Source organism: Taeniopygia guttata, chromosome 18 (assembly GCF_048771995.1).
Source record: "Taeniopygia guttata chromosome 18, bTaeGut7.mat, whole genome shotgun sequence".
NCBI lineage: Eukaryota > Metazoa > Chordata > Aves > Passeriformes > Estrildidae > Taeniopygia > Taeniopygia guttata.
The window spans coordinates 9,566,205-9,578,250 of NC_133043.1; the positions used below are offsets into that span (position 1 = coordinate 9,566,205).

Below are 12,046 nucleotides of genomic sequence, written 5' to 3' on the forward strand. Positions count from 1 at the left end.
TTTTTCAAAGTTGCATTAAATTTTTAAGTGTCCTGTCCACTCTAGAGTGATCCTCTTCCCACCCTTCTACCCCCTACCCTGAAAAAGGAAGAGATCAAAGTAACTTGAAATGACTGATCCTTTATTATAAAGTTAAGAGTAGCAATGTCAGTTCAGTACAAGTTTGTAGTGCAAACAAAAGGCGTCCTTGGAAGACCAGTAAGTTTTGTAAACTTAATCTCAGTTGACATTCCAACAGTTCCTTGTTCAAAGAAAAAGCCCAACAAAAAACAGCTAACATGACTAGTGTGCCTTAGAGTTTATTAAACTGAATAAAACATACAAAAATACTTCTTTGAATGCATAGATACACTGTTATTATAGTCAGATTACAAGTAGAGTTTAAGTCTTGTCACATTAACTGTTACTCTCCAGTGGAAAATAGAGAAATAAAGCTTTTTAAACAGCTGCCCTTTAGTAGAATGCTCAGTAATTAGTGGAGACAGTCCTTACACTGACTTCCTAAATAAAGGAACTGGAAACAAAATAGATACTCTTACTAATTTTGAGCCATTTAACCACTACTGTTTTTCAGACGGTTATTGCACATAGTCTGAGCTAGCCTCCAAGCTATACTGGAGAGATAAGTAACACAATTGTTAAAGTAGAACTTTCTTTCCTGTCTTACAAGAAAAAGCAGGAACCTTAGTTAAGAAGTTTTACTTCATACTGTGCCACAGTCTTGAGCTTCCCAGGAGTTCAATCTGGCATTAAAGTAGCTCAGCTCCTGGCTGGAGAAAAGCCAGGATTGAGAATGGGAAGTTAGCAGGGTTGAGGTGATGGGTGTGGAACATGGAGGAGAGGATGACAATTATTTTGACTGAAGTAAGGAAGAATTTTAAGCCTAAGTAACTTGGTGAAATCCTGAGCCCAGAGTGAGGTATCTCCTCTGCTGACAGAAGAGGTTTCTGTCTTTTCTTGGTGTGCAGCAGCTTGAGGGAATCTTCCAGGGTAAAGCAGCACACAGGGAGAGTGGCAGCCATACTGCTTCTACCAGAACATGGTGCTGTCCTATTTATAGTTTGACTGTCAACATTGCAGTCCAGATCAACAACAAACACTGTGTCCATCAGCTGTGCAGAAACTGCCTAGTGCAGCTTCATAAAGCAGAGATGGAAGGAAAATCAGTAATTTGGGGTGGGGGGAACAGAGGGGAGAAAAAGCAAATCCCTTACCCCTCCACCCACCTCAGGACCCATTTAAGGGTTCTGCTGCAAAGGTCAGCATTGTATTTTTTGGTAAAAAAGAAAACGGGTCTCCAAAAGTGTAACTTCCCAGGCTGCCATGTTAATCAGGAAAAGCTTCAGGCTGTTTTTACTTCAGCAATGCTGTGACTTAACAAAGTTTTCGTATCAATAATTGCCTCTTTTGTCCCCCCCACTGCCAGATACAACCAATAAACTTCCTTGAGATACACTGGAAATGTGATTTTACTGGACAAATGAGGTATCCCTTGCCTGAATACAGTATCAAGTAAAAAAAAATAAAAGCAATCAGGATATTAAATATAAAATATTAGTTAAAATAGTAACCCTAGTAATAACTTAAGGTTTTACACACAAAGGGCAGCAGATGTCACTGTCAGTGTTCACATTGCAGGTGCAGCTCCCAGGGTCAGTAGGTCAGTTTGGATGCTCTGCTCTTGTAGCATGGCTGCTCCATCAGTGCAGCTGCAGTGTTCCAGAAGGGAGAGCTGTCACTTCTCATAAGGACCAGCTCCAGCTCTTGGAAGTCCTGGAGTCTGGCAACATCCTTGTCCTTGTAAGGAACAGACAGAACAACATTATTACTCCTAAACATAGCTGATTATTTTTATTTAAAAAATAATTATAGGAAGTAAAAACCCAAAATTCCAGGGATATCATCCCAAATAATAGCAATAAAGAATGAAAAAAAAAAAAAAAATCCTACCAGCATATACACATTAACAGTGTAGCAGGTTTGCTTATTTGGTTTTTCTCCTCAAACTTTTTCTTCTTCTTTAATCTCATTACTATTTGGCTACATCTGTGCATGTCACTTAACCAAGAATTGTGACCACTTTCATTTACAGATCTCTGAAATACACATTTTTGGAACAGAAGCACAGTTTCATTTGTTAACAGCGTATCTTTAAGTTGTTCATATGCCAATTTGTGGAGGTTTTTCCCCTTAACTGTTCATTTTTTTTAGGCAAGCAGACAGTGACATAGTACTTGGCAATTATGTTAAAAGCACCCTAAATGCACTGTTTCTGATAAATTTTTTAAAAGTCAAACTGTAATAGCTCCATATGCTTTAGGAGCTAAAATACTCTGCTTATTTTGACAAGATTATTTTTAAACAAGTTACAATGAAATTTTAAGAAAGGTCCAGCATCCCTTTGAATCTGTCACTTTAAGTCAGCTTTTATTCAACAAAGGTGACATTTTGCCAGTCTTTACAAAAGTACCTCCTCTGATGTCTGCAAAGTGAAAAATCAAGTTAATCCCTTGTTTCTGTTCTTACCTTTCTTAGAAGTGTATTGGGTAGTTTTCTGATCTTCTCTACTTGCTCTGGATTAACACCCAGTTCACAGCAGCTCACTCTGAGCAGATCTTGATAGGTCAGTTCTTGTCTGTCCAGTTCAATCTCAATGAAGTCATTGTCTCTCAGGTTCTGGACTCTGACCTTGAGTACAAGTTCTGACAGAGAAACAATTAAAAGGTTAATAATAGAAAAGACAACAAACTCAAATCTAACATTTACAGTATTTACTATTATCTTCTGAATTCTGGTTTTTTAATACAGTCCCCATGATCTGAGAAATACTGTGCAGTTAAGCTTCCAGCAAAAATACACAGGAGAACCATGTTAAAGCTGTTGAAACGGATCCATTCAGTCACAGAAGTTGAGTTGTTACCAAACTACTGGAGCTGCATTTGATGCAAATGTAGTGCAGAATTTAAATGTTCATGTTACATGGATTGATCTTTCCATTGTTTCGCAAAGTATTACCATGGTTAAAATACAGTATAACAGACATTTATGTAACTGAGCAGAAGAAAATTCAGGGCACTTTTGGCCACAGAATTCACCATCTCTGCCGCTATTGCACTAGACTCGGAAGTGAAATGATTACTTAACTTCATTGTTCACCCAGTACCTGTAACAGAACTAGGAGACACGGCACCCGTTTACCTTGCACGTTGTACGGGAATGTTCCAGTGAAGAAGAAGGGCTGGAAGGCGGGTGCAGGGCTGCTGGGGGAGGTGTCAGGCTGCAGAGGCAAGGCCTGGCCGGGTGCTCCTGGGGAGCAGAGCCCCATGGCCGTGGCCAGGGGGCAGCCAGGGCCGTAGGGCAGCCCTGGGCTGGCACACGCTGAGGCTGCAGCCACGGTGGGCGCTGGGGGTGGCCTGGCTGCTGCACCCGCTGCTGGGAAGGTCTCGCCACTGCTGCATGACGTGGGTGTGCAGATGCTTTCAGCCTGAGCTGCTGATGGACAAGGGCTAGTTTCACTCTGGGAAGCAGAAGAGATGGGAGCACTTTCATTCTGGGATTCTGCCAAGCTGCCTGGATTGCTTTCTTCTGTGTAAATGTTAGGGAATGGGTTGGCCAAGTAGTTTGCAACAATGGATAAATTTAAATCCTTCACTTCTTGACATTCAGTTTGTTCCTCTATTGATGAAGTTCAAAAATGAAGGGTAGGGGATGGAGAGAGAAAAAAATCCATCATGTTACTGAATAGATCTTTCTAATTTTGAATATAGTTACTTTTCCTATTGTGTCTTGAAACTACATCACATTCCAAGATCATCAAAGAATGACACTAATGTTCCAGAAGCATGTAACGCTTGGAGACCAGTAGCTGTAAAGTGAAAGAAAAACCTATAAATACCTTCAGTATATTCTGTTTTTAAAAAACAAAGTGAGGGGCAAAAATAACCTTTGAAAGACACATCATTTCTAGCAGTGCTGTTCCAGGGTTTTCAAATTTATTGGATGACCAGTAGTCCTTTATTGAATCTAATTTTAAAACGCTCTTAATAGCACTGCTGTATATAGTTTATTATGACCTAGGCCAGCAAATTTAACCCAGTATTTCTTCAAGGAAGTGACTACTTGCTGTAATATTCAAACAAACTCAAGTCCTGCATAAAAGCACTGCAGTTAAGTGACATTCCTGCCTAAGGATTACAGAATATAAATAGTGATCTCAAAGCAGTTCAGAAAGATCTGCTCAATGATGCCACACTCCCAGAATAATCTGGAGCACGGTACATAGATGCTGTTCAGGAGTGTCACAAACATATAACTGGGTTTGCTGTGCATATGAAAAGTGTAAGATGGCAGAATTACAGGGCAAAAATTAACCATACCAGCAAGTCACACTATAACAAGGTGCTCAGAAGGCATAACTTCCTGAGTGATAAAACTGTTTTGAGGGGATTTTTAGTACTGATCATGGTCAAACCTGGCAAATTGTACAATTGTGAAAGCCTCCATTTGCACCTTGCATGCCAGCTCTTAATGATAGCCAAGAGGAGTGTAGCAGCACACTTCCCAAAACTTCCCACACTTCTACTTCTTGGTGACACAGCTCAGACCACAAGGCCTTCCTACCTGAAATCCCCACATCTATTTGGCCAACATTAATTCTGGTTATAAATCAAGCTATCTAAAGAGATACAATGGTCCTAGCCAAGGTTTTGCCTGTTACTGTTTCAGATAAAAGCAGTAAAAACATTTTAGTATTAAGCTCAAGAATTCTAGATGACTTTTAAAATGGGAAAGGTACCTCCCAAAATCTTGCGGATGTCTGGTCTCGATGTTAGCTGTGCCGGCAGCTCTCCCTTAGCAGTGAGGATCTGCTTGTCTGCGCCAGCCTCCAGCAGGCAGGACACCACCTGGGCATGGTTCCGCTTGCAGGCCCAGTGCAGGCACGTCCTGCAGGAAGGAAGCACAAGGGTTGGGATTCCTCAGCAACGCCGTCCTACCTCACCCGAGTTATGCATGGAGTGATAACTGGGAATAAAGTTTCCTTCATTGCCGCACTGTCTAAAGTTCTGAATCTCTAAGTTATGCAGGGCAGGGCCCTGCTTTGCCTTGCAGAGCGCCTCCCACTGCTGTGCCACACTGGACGGGGACCTTGCGCAAAAACGCAGTGACAGGTGAAAGGAGGGCGACCTGCTTTTATCGTAATCCTCTTCAGCAGTAAATCTCCGATCCTCCCGAGATTACCTTTTCTGTATTTGCAAATGGGAAAACTAAGAAACACAAAAGTAAGCAACTCCCAGAGCAGCCCGCTCACTCCGCGCCTGCTGATGAGCTGGGGGTAGCCCCGAGCCCGAGCAGCCCGATCCCCGCCACGGAGCGGGGCAGCGGGGACGAGCCGGGCCCCGCAGGCCCGCCCCTGTGCCCGCAGCGCCCGACCCGCACCGCCGCCCCTCACCAGCCATTGATCTCGTTGCGGGAGTCGATGTCCGCCCCCGCGCCCAGCAGCCGCCGCACCTCCGCCACGTCCCCCAGGGCCGCCGCCTCTCGCAGCCGCTCCTCCAGCTCCCGCGCCTCCGCCGCCCCGCTCATGTCCGGCTGCGGCCCCTCCCCGCCGCTCGGAGCCCGCCGGGAGGGGCCCTCAGCGCGGCCTCAGCGCGGCGGGGCCGGGCCCTTCCCGCCCCGGGGCCCTTCCTTCCCGCCCCGGGGCCCTTCTTCCCGCCCCGGGGGCCCTTCCTTCCCGCCCCGGGCCCTCACGGCCGCCGCCATCTCGGGCGCGGGCGGGCGGCGCTGCCCCGGCTGGCAGCGGCCCTGCTCTGGATTTTGTGTCCCGTCCGCGGCTCCTCAGCACGGGAAGGGTCCAGCCAAGGCCACAAGATGGTGAGGGGTCTGGAGCATCTCTCTCATGCACAGACATTCTGCGAGCTGGGCCTGTTTGGTCTGGAGAAGACTGAGAGGAGATCTCATCAGTGCATTTCAGTATATCCAAGGAGTCGGAGGATGCTGTCAGACTCTTTTCATTGGTGTCCAGCGACTGGACATGGGGCAATGAGCATAAAGGAAAACACAAAATGTTCTAAATGTTCTACCTCAACACTAAGAAGAGCTCCTGTACATTAAGGGTGGTAGAGCTCTGGAACAGCTGCCCAGGAAGGCTGTGTAGTCTCCTTCTCTGGAGACATTCCAGCCCCACCTGGACACATCCTGTGTCACCTCCTCCAGATGAAGCTGCCATAGCAGGGGTTGGACTGGATGATCTCCAGAGCTCCTTTCCAACCCCAATGATTCTGTGATTCTGAGGGCCCCCTGACCTCAGACACTGAAATGGGGGCCTGGACCAGGTAAAAATCCAAGACTGGATTTTTTCCTCTGATGAGTTCATCCTACCTTTCCCTGACATCCTGAGCCCTGTGTGGGGACTTGAGGGGAGAGAGCTCCTGGGAAGAGGGAAAAAGCTGCAGGTAAAAACTGCCTGCTGACAAAACCACTTTATAGAATTATTTAGGTTGGAAAATACCTCCATAGTCTTTGAGTCCAACCCATCATCTATCACAGTGGTCTTGCCCTTTTTGGGATGTTTTTTAACCAGCAGCTTGGCTCCTGCCTTCGAGCTGTGAGGCTGCCATGGGCTGGGGAAGGACCACAAGGATGGGTTCAAATCCACAGCTTTCCCCATACACTTCCAGCCCTGGAAGCCCCAGTTCCCAGCCCTTCCCTCTCCAGTGTGTTGCTCACATTCTTAATTAAATCACTGTGGCGTGTGTTGGGGAGCTCACTGAACTCCAGCCTTTTTGTCTTGGCATCAGTGTCTGCCACCAAGGAGCAATTTTCACTAAGATTTTTTTTCTTTGCCTCTCTTTTATTGCTTACTTTTCTTAATAGTGATACTATTTTAACCTACCATTTAATTTAGGGCTTGGGTTGCTGTTGCTTTGCTCTGCCGTTTCTTCTCTGGTAGTTAAGGCCATTAGGTGAAGATGATGCCTGCAGCATTACCATCCAAACAGTTCCTGAATATCTTTCCATATAAATGAAGCTTCAAAGCACAAATATCCATCTTCCTTTTAATCAGTCAGGCGAGGCAGAGGCCCACAGGCCAAATGTTTCTCTAAGAGAGATGCAGCCCTGCAAACCACCCTCATGAAAGCTGGAGGGAGAAGCAAGCAGTGACATTTTTAACTACTGTGGCAAAGGTTACACGGTGACTCAGTGGCAAGTTTTTCACCCCAGATCACATGCTGTTGATCCCATGCAAGAGACTGAACAAAAATTTTGCCCAGCTGCTACCAAAAGACTCAACAAAACATATGAAAAACAACTGGATTTGGAGAATGGTTTGTAAACAAGATTTACCTGATGACAGCTGCAAATTCAAGCCGTAGAGACCTGGAAGACCAGCCCTCAACTGGACCCTGCCGTGACCTGAATATTTGTGTTTTAAGTCATTTGCTTTTTCAGTAAAGGCATCTTAAATGATCACTCTTTAACCCACAATCTCTTTTGTCTTTTTTTCAGTGTCTGTGCCATAAAGCCATAAAACAAAGACAAGGCACAAACAAATGGGGACCTAGTGATACATTCTAGGGAGCAGAGTGCCCTCTTGCACACCGTGAAAGCTTTAAATCCCGATTGTTTACATCTGAAAAAAATACAGTAGGATTAGTGGCAAAAGAGCTTTTTCCAAAGTAATACAAGACAGCTTTCAGATGGATGGGGAAAAGCTACTGAGGAGGTGAGTGCAGGGACAGGCCTAAAACGAGGAACACCACTCCTGTGGTGTTCTCCAGTGCCACTGCCACTAGATGTCACAGTGGAACAGCAAGAGGAGCCTGCAGTGTGGCTTTGTGCTTCTTGCTGTAATTGTGAAATGCCTTTAAATTTGTCTTGGCACATCCATAGTGTCTCCATGCAGCTTTGATCCTGCAGATTTCAAAGCTCCGTGTGGTGCAAAGGGACATTATGCAACATTTCCACACGAGTGCAGGGAAACCCAGTGCAGGGAGCTGCGGGGGTTATGGGCTTTTTTCTTTTCTTTTTTTTCCCCCTCTACTTGAGCTGCTCTCCCAAAGCCACACAGGGCTTTTAAGGACTCTGAGCCGGTGGTGATGCACTGAGATGCTCTCTCTCACGCTCTCTTGGGATGAGTATCCTGCTCTGTTGCACCTGTGCCAAGCCTTGTTAAATGGAGCTTGGGTTCACCATTGCTTAGTTACACAATGTACTTCTCCCTGGAGTCATGAGATCTCCAAGGAAGGCTGTGTGCAAGAGGATTAGCAGCGAGTTCCCTTGACTCCAACCTCCCCACCGCTGCTCTGCCCCACACATGGAGCCTCAGAGCCCCTCGTACTCGTGTGTCCCCTCCGCGCTTATTGGCACTGGTGTCACACTCACCAGCCCCAGCAGAGCCAAGGACTTGTCCTTTCCCTGCTCCTTTCCCATAGGATAGCTGGGTTTGTACACACACACACACCTCCCTGCCAAGAGCAGCAGGGCCTGCAGGACCTGCAGGCACGGGGCAGGTGCAGCTGGGCACTGCTCATCGCCGTTGGGAGCTGCTGGAATTGCACATGCTGCTCGTGGCTGCAGCAGCCCCTTTGCCTCCCAATGTTAAAAGACCTTGGCCTTCAGTGGGAGCAGGCTGAGCTCTGTGTTTGGAGCCCAGGTCGCTGTTGTTTTGTTTTCTTTGTGGTTTGCAGGTGCTCAGTGCTCCCTGTTCCCAGCCTTGGGCACAGCCCTGAGCCCCTGGCTTTGCCTGCACCTCGCTGTCACAGCCTTGCAGTGACCACAGGGGAGGCTTGGGCCAGTCTTTGTTCCCACAGCAAGTTTGCCGGATTTTTTTGGTTATGTGTTAATATATGTCTTTATGCAAGCTTCTGACTGTGCCTGATCCTCTGGATTAATTCTTTTCTGCTTTTTTTTGAGAAACCATGGTCTGTCTGTTTGCGATTTGCTCCTGATTTTTTTAAGGCTTATGAAGATTTTTATTCCCTTTGCATTTCAGGTTTCATTCCCCACATAACTTCATTCCTCCTATTAAACCAACTTCTCAGTCACTGAAAGTTATGATTAAACATATTTTTAAAGGCTTAATTCCCAGTTACACAGTGATACTGACAGCTGTACAATCATCTTTGAAACACTCGGTCCCCACCCAACCCCACCAAAATAATGTTTCTGGCAATCTAAACCAACACTGCAATTGTGGACACAACTGCAGTTGTGTGAGAAATGAGATTTAGGTGTACAAACCTTAAATATGGTACTTAATGCACACTCACAGATGTACCTGTTTGCCTGTTACCTGATTAAGGCTCAAGGAAATGGAAGAATTGGTGAAGAATAAAGATGAAATTAAAAGTCAAGCCCAATATTCATTTAGATTGAAGCTAATCTGTGCTGCTCACACTGGACCTTTCAATGAGTTTGAAGGCAGAGGAGACAATTTCAAAGGAGGAAGTCAAAGGCACATGGGAGCAGCAGTTTATGCTATACCAGTTATTGTGCTCACCCCATGGAAGCCCCCTCTGAGCATCTGTAGGTGGATTATGTTAAATTTAAACCTCCACATTATCAAGTCTGAGCCTGTGTCACCCAACACTCACTTCATGTCCATGGGGGAAACATGCAGCACAGAGGCAGATACATCTCCTCCCAGGGCAAGGGTCTAAAACAGCACAGCCAAATCAGCCTCTGGAGGTGCCCCTTGTGTTCTACCCCCTGCCAAAGGATCCAAAGAGAATGGGCTTTGAACCAAAAAATTTCCAGCTGCCTACTGCCAGGCAAGATGAGCACCTGAGGCAGGGTGGATAGGGCTCTGCTAAATAATAGTTCCTCTATTTCTGATGAGATAAAAAAATCCTTCCAGTGAACTCCAGAATTGCAGAGAACTCACCCATCATCTTTCTTTTGACCATAAATGATAGCTTTTTCACTAAATCACCTGGAAGGAATTGCTACACTGATAGTGGTACAGAGAACTGGGATTCAGGACAGGTTTTAGCAGCCTGGAGCATCCCTGAATTTCAGTGCTACCAGCTATCTCATGGATTTTCATCTCTGCTGAGCACCCTGCAGGGGCTCAAAGGGAGCTGAGTGTCTAAAGAGGGACATTTAAGCAGGTGTGAGCACACACTCCTGCACACAGCTGCACATGCCTGCAGCATGGAGTGGAATTTGACAGGAAGGGTTTGGCAAATGGCATTTATATTTGGGGGAATGGTGATCTGCAAAGGAAAGATCTGCTCAGGGAGCCAAATGCCTTTAGAAATCAGGCATGGTGTGTGGCTGATTTTTTTTTTTTCCCAATTGTTAATTTAACCTTATTTCTGTTTGTAGAACAAATAAATAATTTCTGAACAAACAAATCAGGGACCTGAAACCTGAGAGGTGTGGTACATCAGCTCAGGGACTTGTGGTTAAGAAGTCCAATAGATTTTGATAACAACTGGAAATTGTTCAGTGGACTAGTGCCTAAAGCCATTTTGGCTTCCAGTAATGACAAGCTTGAGCTGCAGTGTCGTGGAGCCACATTTCTCCCCCTGAGGATGGTTGTTGCTTGTGTTGGGGTTGTGGCAGTGTCTCCAGGTGTTAGCCCAATCCCTTCTGAGCTCAGAGACATCCTCACCTGGAAAACTGTGCAGAAAAGGGACTGCCTTTGCTTTTTTTCCAGATTTTTGGCTGCATTCCTCTCTGCCCATGTCTGTAGTCCCTCCCTTTGCTCTACTGATCCATGAAGATCCTGGGGATAAGGGGCAAATGTAACTAATTGCCTGAATCCTGCCCAGAGCCATATCCTGTCTAGGCATTTGGAGTCCAAAGGCTCCTGTGGATCTTGTCTGGCTTCATCTCCTTCAGCAGGAGCTGACTCTTATGCAAAGTTCACAAGATGACAGAGATGTTTCACTTGCATGCCTGAGAAAAAAAATTGTTTTGCTAAGACAAGATATACATGTATTTCTCCAGGGCTCTTTTCTTTAGAAGAAGCTGGCCTCATGCTGAAGATCAGATGAAGTGTTTGGATTCTCCTTAGGCCATGTTTTGGCCATCAAGGGGAAAGACCTCAGTGCAAATGATAACTGGTTACCCCAAGGGGCTGTGCCCTGTGCATCCCTCATGGGCACAGGACAGTCAGTCAGTTTGGAACTCTCCATGGACTTGGCCAGGCTTTCAATCAGGCACTATACTATTCATCAGAGTAATTAGCAAAGCTGTAACTAAAGTGGTCTCCATGGAGATTGACAGCATCACCTCCCAGCTGGTACATTCTCTGCCTCCTATTCTAAATTTGTTCTCACTGTTCCCCTGGCTCTAATCCATAAGGTTAGTGAAATCTTCCAACATTTGTGACACATTACAGCAATGGAAAGAGGGACAAAGGTGTCTGGGAGGGGGCTGAGAAAGAAAGAACCTGGTTGGTGCCTCAAGGAAAGCAGCAGAAACTGTTCAGACATATATAGCCAAAGTTTTGAGAATGGGATTAGACAGAACAGCACCTCTGCCTGCCTGTCACTTGCAAATTCTTGCTAATACTTTAGGAGCTTATTGGAGGTCAGCACCAAACACCCAAACAGACTAATCTGTATTATAGACACATAATCAAAGTCACAAGGTTTTACATAATATATATCGGTGACACAAGAAGTGTTTGTTTGAATAATTTTGTCATCAAGATTAGTGGCTATGAAAGCCTCTACTGTGCACTAACCTGGTTTTTATGGTCATGGGTACACCAGATTCCTCAGACAAATCAGAAAGGAGCTGAGAAAGTACACACACATATATATATACACACACACGTCCTGAAACAATTACAGTATTAAGTTTCTGACTATAGCAAAGTTTAAAAAACAAAGTTTGTGTGTATGTGTGTGTGTGTGAATTAGAAAGGGCTGTGCTTAAATCTTCAACTTCAGAGACGTGAACAAATGGCTGGAGATACCATTTTTGCATTTATCATTTTTTCCCAATGGTTTCTCAGTTGCAGTAAATCACACCTCACACTCACACATGGCTCTGAGGGAATGGCAAGAAGTTGAGGTTTCAAAGATAAATTGAT

General features: G+C 45.4%; 1 protein-coding gene across 1 annotated transcript; it reads right to left on the reverse strand.

The window, feature by feature from the left end:
* Positions 1 to 1,451: 1,451 nt before the first annotated feature.
* On the reverse strand, positions 1,452 to 5,663 carry LOC100218804 (ankyrin repeat domain-containing protein 40). The gene is made up of 5 exons (XM_012578582.5): positions 5,450 to 5,663; positions 4,796 to 4,944; positions 3,199 to 3,675; positions 2,527 to 2,702; positions 1,452 to 1,797 (listed from the first exon to the last, which is right to left on the reverse strand). The coding sequence occupies exons 1-5, from the start codon at positions 5,581 to 5,583 to the stop codon at positions 1,654 to 1,656; spliced, it is 1,080 nt and encodes a 359-aa protein (XP_012434036.4). The 5' UTR covers positions 5,584 to 5,663; the 3' UTR covers positions 1,452 to 1,653.
* Between the last annotated feature and the right edge of the window lie 6,383 nt (positions 5,664 to 12,046).

Excerpts from the sequence above, each read along its gene's own strand:
- LOC100218804 (XM_012578582.5), bottom strand. The coding sequence starts at position 5,583 with ATGAGCGGGGCGGCGGAGGCGCGGGAGCTGGAGGAGCGGCTGCGAGAG. Across the intron at positions 3,676-4,795 it reads CATCCGCAAGATTTTGGGAG|AGGAACAAACTGAATGTCAA; the intron begins GTACCTTTCCCA and ends CTTCATCAATAG. Across the intron at positions 1,798-2,526 it reads CCAATACACTTCTAAGAAAG|GACAAGGATGTTGCCAGACT; the intron begins GTAAGAACAGAA and ends GTTCCTTACAAG.